This window comes from Achroia grisella, unplaced genomic scaffold (genome assembly GCF_030625045.1).
Source record: "Achroia grisella isolate CSIRO2021 unplaced genomic scaffold, CSIRO_AGI_Agris_v1 utg660, whole genome shotgun sequence".
NCBI classification, from domain to species: domain Eukaryota; kingdom Metazoa; phylum Arthropoda; class Insecta; order Lepidoptera; family Pyralidae; genus Achroia; species Achroia grisella.
The window spans coordinates 1,660,531-1,668,472 of record NW_026712984.1 but is presented as its reverse complement, the minus strand read 5'-3'; the positions used below and the strand labels follow the sequence as shown (position 1 = coordinate 1,668,472).

Here is a 7,942-nt window from a genome sequence, read left to right as displayed (position 1 = left end):
TACAAAGATTCGCTCTGGAAAATTTATAAATGGTTGACAGATCAGTAAAAGGTGTTCCTAAACTTACTTAAAGTATGAATATAGAAAATCATCAATAAAACACAATTTATTATTATAACATATATTAGATTTATATTGGATTTTAATAGCGGAACGCTTGTATAATAAAACAACAAGAAGAAACACAGAGAGAGGTTCGTATGGAAGAAAATATTGTTACGTTATTATTGTACTATTTTAAACGTTTGATCAGAAAATTATAGGATCACGGATGTCAATTCTTGCGGGCTCTATTCAGGAGCGCAATGTTGGGTTCTGAATCGAAATGTCTCTGTCTTCTCCTCAGATAGCAGCAAGTCCTGAGAAAACAAAACACACAGTTAAATAAATAATTAATAATAAAATAAACAATGCAAGTAATATTGACGGCCTCGATGGTCAAGCGGTTTAGCACACCACCTTACTTGCGATGGTCGCGGGTTTGATTCCTCGCACGGCACAAAACATTTGTATTTATGATTATGAATGTTTGTGCCAATCTGGGTGTTTCGTATTTCGAACTTCCTTAGTCTAAGCCGGTTGTATCACCGGCTTGCATACTGGAGCAAAGAGCGCTTGGTAACACTGGACACAAATAAATACATGTAACCACTTAAATTTCCACTTTAATTTAGAATAAAAAAATAATTGATAATATAAACTGGTATAAAAAGGACGCTCCGTATTTTTAACTATTAAAAAAAGAAAATTAATATAATATCATTGTTTTTATTAAAATATACACTCTAGAGTGCGTGGTCGTTAAACTGTACTACACAACCGGACGTTCCTAAGCAACGGTGAGTAAGTTTGATGTTACATTGTTTACTTTGGAGTGTTTGGAGTGTGGAAGACGTTCTTCCAGGTCGAAATCCTATTTCTCCCTCCCTCAGTCTAAATTATGTTCCTTATAATATATGTCTGATCTAATAAAGCATTAACAGCACAGCGACAGCGACAGTGGTCTCCAAACCTTATTATTTTTGGCTACAGAGAGCTCTTTCTTTGAGATCTAATGATCTTGATGGTACTCCAAACCCGCGGAAGGAGTTATAGTGCGGTTTATGGGCAACTTCCGCGCCTGACGAATACGACTTTAATCTGAGGGCGCCGCTAGCGATTCGAACCTCAGCTCAGTCCGTCGTAATTTCGATCCCCGTTTGAATTGGACGGGTGATAGATCGGAGGGGGTAAAGAAAATCCGATAACGCATGCTTTTATAGTGGGTCAATAGGGCGCAACTCGTGACGTATCAAACAATTGAACATACAACCTGTTCACATAATTCGGGATAACTTCTTAAATAATGGTGTGATTTAAATGAACTTTTGTATCAATTTAAACTTAAACCTTTGAAATGATATAATTTTTATTACTCTTAACAAATTAAGTAATCAAGATCGCGCGGCATCAATTCCAAGTAAATGATTCTATACTTTTGCTCGCGAGTGTAGTGCTAAATGTTAGAATTGAGTAGACACAAAATTACCATAACTAATAGAAATATCTTCGTATTATGGGGAGTCGTAACGTCAACAGTAGACTATGAATATGATGGTAGTGAGAGATGGTACCGGTGATAACGACAATATATTACCTGATGAATTCCACCACGTTGTAAAAACACAGCAAAATAGAGTCACATGCCTTGTCAATAGGCGACACTTCGTTTACAGACTGCTCTCCTTGATACTTTCGCAGGAAGAGTGTCCTTAAATCACAATATATAATAATAATAGTATAATTCATACTGCGTCTCTAGTCCCCAAGTTACGTAGAGCTTGTATTAATTGGTGTTAGACAACTGATAGAAATACTTTATTAGATTAGAATAAAAATAAATTTCTTAAGGGTCGGTGTTTGATGTTTCAGGCATCCATAGGCTACAGTAACGGTTTATCACCACATAAGCCGTATGTTTATTGGGCTCCTACTTTGTATAAAATAAAACTTAAATTGATTTGTTTTTCGAAATACATATATAATAAAGACCAATACAACTAATCCTCAGGATTAAACGAACCCGCGGCCATCAGATTCAAAGCGGCGCTAAAGCACTATATACTACACCACCATATACTAACGCAGTGTCTAGGCTGGCCAATCCTCTCACCACAATGACAACTATAAACACCGCTCTACATGTGATCTCAGTTAACATTGAGGGCTTCTCACAATTTAAATCTATCCTATTGGCAGATCTCTGCCAAAAATCGCAGTGTGATGTCCTTTGCCTACAAGAAACCCATAGAGACAAATACGCTAGCATACCAGTAATCTCCGGAATGTCACTAGTCCCACATGACAAGTAAGGAAGTGCAGTTTTCACAAAACCCGCAATGTCACTTGCCTCATCTACTTGCACTACTGATAACGACATAGAAATCATAACGATTGACGTAGGGCATTGTACTGTCACCTCCGTCTACAAACCTCCCAATATTCCTTTTACATTCAAAGCCGCTCCAATTATCTACGGCAGACCTATAAAACTAGTAATAGGTGATTTCAGCAGCCATAGTACCTCATGGGGTTATGCTACCACCGACAATAACGGCAATGCTGTCGAACAGTGGACAGAGGTCGAGAATCTTACCCTTGTCCACAATGCTAAACTCACTGCAACATTTAACAGCAGACGGTGGCAGCGTGGCTATAACCCCGACCTTATATTCGTTAGTGACAATATTGTGTTTTTGAGTAGGAAAAGAGCTTATTGAATGTCGGGTTGTCGCCGCAGTGCGCCCCATTATAGTACCTTTTTAGATTTATCTTTACAAAGGCTGATTGGGAATAATTCTCTTCGAGCATAGACTACAAAAACTATAAAATTTGACCCCAACATCAAATAATTATGACGAGTTTGTATAAACAGTTCAGTTCTGCTCACGCCAGAACATACCAAGAGGTTGTCGGACATCATACGTCCCTGGTGTTAGTGGCGAATCGGCTATGCTTCTCTCACATTATTTATTTGTTTATTATTCGCTATAGAATAATGATCCCTTCTCAGAAGAAACTTTGCTGACTGGTTAGGATCTCATGCGGAAAATTGGAGAGGATCACAGAAAAAAATGGATGGAACTTGTTTCCGAAATGAAAATGACACATGATAGCAAAAAAGCATGTATTACAGCTAAAAACTGACTGATGAACCTCCAGAACCCAAAAATCCAGGACTAATTACAGCTAACGAGGTATCTCAAGAGTTGATCTCTTGTTAAATGGCAAACCTCTCCACTGCCTGCCTAGAAGCACTAAATTAACTGAATCACCCACAGCTACTAACGTTATCAGTCACCCATTTAGTTTATCAGAGATTACCGACTGCATTGGCATCATGCAGAACGGAAAAGCTACTAGGGCTGACGATATGATAGTTGAGCAAATAAAACACTTTGGGCCTATGGCACTCGCATGGTTACTGACCTATGTAATGAATGCTTGCTAACAAGTAATAATAATATTCCAAAATCATGGCGTAGAGCTAAAGTTGTAGCACTTCTTATGCCCGGAAAATGCCTAAATGAACCTAAAAGCTACCGACCTATATCCTTATTATGCCACACATTCAAACTCTTTGAGAGAATGCTCCTCAACCTTCTTCCTCCTATCCTAGACCCAAAACTCATACCAGAAAGGCAGGATTCAGACCAGGTAAATCGTGTTCTAACCAAACCCTAAAACTCACACAGCACATTGAAACTAGCTTTGAAACAGGACAAATAACCGGTGTCGTATTTGACAATTTATCAGCAGCATACGATATACTTAACGACTGGGGTTTCAACTCTTGCGTCAAATTTGCTCTCATCCATTATACACTTTAATAAATTCTAATGTCTAATATAATAATAATTAGTGGCAGCAAAATTAGTGGCTTAAAAAGCAGGAACAGTTTTTTAAGAAGGACAAGAGCTTTGACCACCCAGCCACATAAAGCCAAAGTAAATTATGTAAAGTACTTATAAAAGTTAAATCATCCCGCTCCTTTGGACTTTATTCAACCAGCCGAACACCTGCCTCCAGGTAGCGACCTGCAATGGCTCACTTAGAATTCGCTTAACAGACTGCGAACCCAGATGGGCCGCTGCAGGTACAACTTGGTAAAGTGGGGTGTCGCTTCACGGGAGGCTTGTGACTGCGGAGCGCCATCCCAGACTATGGCACATCTATTGACTTGTCCTTCGTGCCCAAAATCCTGCACTAAGGAAGACCTATAAAATGCGACAGAATGCGCAACAGTCGTCGCAACATATTGGGGAAAATATATTTAAATATGTATATGTAGTTAGTTGCCATTGAAACAAAAGAAGAAGACCATATACTTTGTACATGTATGTAATCGTCGGTTACCACTTACCATCAGGTGGGCTAACAGATAGATTTCCATTCCAGTTACTTAAAAAATGAGATAAATAATTCATAAAAATTACTTTGTTAATGTAGATGACGACATAGGCATCTGTTTATTATATATTGTCACTCTCTCCAGCCAGACATTGCCAGTCTTGCCTGCCCGCTTCCTGTCTATCGTATCTTCATGAGTCTTGTCTATGGCAACCTTGCATTTTACAGTAGTTATAATAGATTTCAAGTCAGTGGTAGACGCGCTTTTGTCTATCTCTTTACAAAGGGTTTGAATAAACCAGGAACCCGTACCCGGCCTGTAGACAATAAAATTTTGATACAATGCTTAGCTGAACCGCCAAACAATGTTTTATCATAAAAATTTATATCAAAATAAAAAATAGGGGTTGGAGGGTGAAAATTCAGGGTTTAATGCAAAATATATTAATATTTTCCCAAAAAATTAAAAACTTTCCGTTGGGCCACCCTTATTACTTAGGGCAATAAAAAAAATGAGAGAATAAGGTATCTAACCCTATTCTCAGATCTACCGAGTATACATTACAAAATTTCATCAAAATCGGTCCAATGGTTTTGAAGAACTATGGCGACTAACACCATACGAGATTTTTATATATTATACTAGCATTGCATTGTACCATTTATCCGTAAATAAATAAAGGATTTATACTGGCGCTGTATAAATCAGTTTTGCTGTCTTGGCAGAATTAGAGATAGAATTATGTATAAGTAAATTTAATATTGACATTGTATGCCTCACAGAATATTGGTTAAAACCGTCCAATATGTTATTTGAGTTAGCAAATTATGAAATATTGAGTACATTTACACGGCAAATATCAATTAGAAGGGGTTCAATTATTTTATTAAAAAATAACATTAAAGGGAAATAACGTAATCATTATAAATTTTCTATGTATCTATCATTACAAGTACATAAAAAAATACTGTATATACTTATTAATATAGAAGTGTACAAATTTACCTGAAAGAAGATTTTCCGATATAAGAACTATGTAAAACCAACATATCCGGTTCCAAATTCAATGTATAATGACACTGACAATCATGATCAAGATTTGACTGCTCTAGTGTACCTGTAGATTGATGCACCCCAACACCACAGCTGTCATTTTCACCTCTGCAAGCCTAAAACAACAAACTCTCTAAATACTACACTAAAATGAGGGACAATATCGGTCAACGGGATGTAAGGGTATTGATATTAATTAGGACTATTAATTCTGTTTAATATGGCTGTCAGGAAGTAGAATATATTAAAATGGTTAAAATAAACTCAACAAACTTTTCTGTATAGCGTATGTTTGTCACTAGCTTCCGAGTAAAGTAGAGTTGCCAACCATCCTGTTTTCCCAGGACATGTCCTAGTTTCAGAAGTATCCTGGGAAGTCCTGAATAGTAATTTGGCAGCGTCCTTTTTAAAATATGCGCGCCTCTTAATTAAAGAATTTCACCAGTATCATTTTATTAAATACTTTTATTAAAAACCTGATGACATCAAGCAACACTATTACTGTGTTCTGTTTTTAAACTGGATAGTCTTAGTTTTGTAAACTTTTAATCCTGTTTATTTAAATTTGGGCTTGCAACTGTATCTGTAGGGTAAAACTAAAAACGTAAAAGTAAATAAATTGTATACAAAAAACAGATCAGCAGATCTCCTTTAATAATGTTTACTTATTTTAACACTATTAAAATAAGTAAACATTACTAAAAAGAAATTTGTCATCTACACTATTAATAGATATGTCTCTATTAATAAATACTCTTTTATCACAAAAATACTTAAAAATATGTTGAATTAATAAGAAAATATCAAATATATGCGCGTTTAACATACGCACACTTCACTGCCACTTTTCACCTTTCAATTGAAATACAAGTCACAGAGCAAGTTGCTTACAGCTGAAATAGTTGAATCAGAGCTGTCCATGTGGATGATTTATACAAAATTTACCTAATAAATTATTACCTGAATAATTACAATTCTAGGCTTATCGATGAAGGTCCTGTTGGTGCTCGTTTTCAGGTAGTCAATGATCATTTGTTCATTATAATTCGTATCCTTGGCTCTCAATTCTCCGTTATACCATCCATGAGTAAGCACGGCTACCGCTATACAGCCGTAATCTGTGAAATTTGCAGTCCTTTGGTCTGAAACTTTAAGCAAATTTTATTTGTAATATTACATTCAATACCCCCATGCTGTTAATAGTTGGTTTTTGACTACTCTAATGAGATTAAGTTTGTGAAGATATCTCGATACGTGAAGATGTTATGTAGATCATAGGAATCGGTATAAAGCTGACGACCCTAATATTAAGCAGTAACATTCGCCTATAATACATGAACAGCACTACGGACATCCCGTGAAAACAACCATACATTGCTTGCTTGTAATTTCACTGCTTTAACTCGCTCTTCAACGGAAACATATCTTCCAAACAAACTGATTATTGGTCCATCCTAGTATAATGTTTGAATATTATATTCTGTATTGAGCCATAAAAAAATACTATGCGATGTAATTAGATTAGTGATCAATACTTACATTTGTCGAGTATATCTTTAATTTCTATCAGAGTTTTGTCGTTATGAACAAATACACGAAAACCTTTTGCTTCGAAAGTTTTCTGCAAAGACTTAGCATCATATACCGTTCCAAATCTTTCACCATATCCATCACATTTGATTTGGTTAAAAATATGAAGAACTTTCTGGTCATTCGAGTGTCTCTCCAATTCATAAGTGACGTCATAATCTGTCTGATTTTGTTCCCATTCTTCGTCATCATCTAGAGAGAAAGCTATCGCATTCGAACTCATGACAATAATGATTTCCTCTTTTTTCGTTTTATCTTTGTCTTTTTTTCTTTATCTTCTATAAAGATAGGAATCCTTGTTATCTTTAAATATAATAAAATAATATACGAAAACTGTCTGTCCGTTTATATTTCATTAATTAATTTATTTTATTCATAACAATTTACATTGTGTTGAATTTTTAAATGTATTACATAATTTATATTAACTAGTTAATATCCAAATTAAATACATATAATTTAAAGGAAAATGTTAATTTTATAATAATTACAATATATCCAATATTGTAATTATTTATAAATAATTTACGTTTATAATAACATTTCTTTAATAAAAAATCCTTAAATTTGTGTTTAAATTCGTCCTCATATAGTATACTTTTTAAGTCCATAAGCAACTAATTATACCTACATTTTAAAATTTTGTTTTACCGCCTCCAGTGTAGATGATAATTTTGTATGTTAAGATTTTACGTAAAGAAAATGGCAGGTGGATCTTCAAATCTTATTAATACGAGTATTATAAACGCGAAAGTTTGTGAGTATGGATGGATGTTTGTTAAACATTCACGCAAAAACTATTTAACGGATTTTGATGAAACTTTACAGAAACATAGTTTATACTTCAGAATAACATATAGGCTACAATTTAGAAAGATGTTATGTAAATTGGGCAAAATATAATCATAA

The 7,942-nt window shown here is 35.0% G+C and overlaps 1 protein-coding gene across 1 annotated transcript; it reads right to left on the bottom strand.

Moving 5' to 3' along the window:
* Window positions 1–274: 274 nt before the first annotated feature.
* On the bottom strand, window positions 275–7,256 carry LOC131849658 (caspase-7-like). Its single transcript, XM_059199770.1, has 6 exons — window positions 6,983–7,256; window positions 6,404–6,591; window positions 5,396–5,559; window positions 4,476–4,706; window positions 1,637–1,750; window positions 275–359 (listed from the first exon to the last, which is right to left on the bottom strand). Exons 1-6 carry the CDS (start codon window positions 7,254–7,256, stop codon window positions 275–277), a joined length of 1,056 nt encoding a protein of 351 aa, XP_059055753.1.
* Window positions 7,257–7,942: the final 686 nt, after the last annotated feature.

What these genes read in the sequence shown, in the direction of transcription:
- LOC131849658 (XM_059199770.1), bottom strand. Translation starts at nt 7,256, where the DNA reads ATGAGTTCGAATGCGATAGCTTTCTCTCTAGATGATGACGAAGAATGG. An exon ending in TAAAGATATACTCGACAAAT is followed by an intron (nt 6,592 to 6,982) that starts GTAAGTATTGAT and finishes ATTTGCTTAAAG; the next exon opens with TTTCAGACCAAAGGACTGCA. An exon ending in CTAGAATTGTAATTATTCAG is followed by an intron (nt 5,560 to 6,403) that starts GTAATAATTTAT and finishes TTGTTGTTTTAG; the next exon opens with GCTTGCAGAGGTGAAAATGA.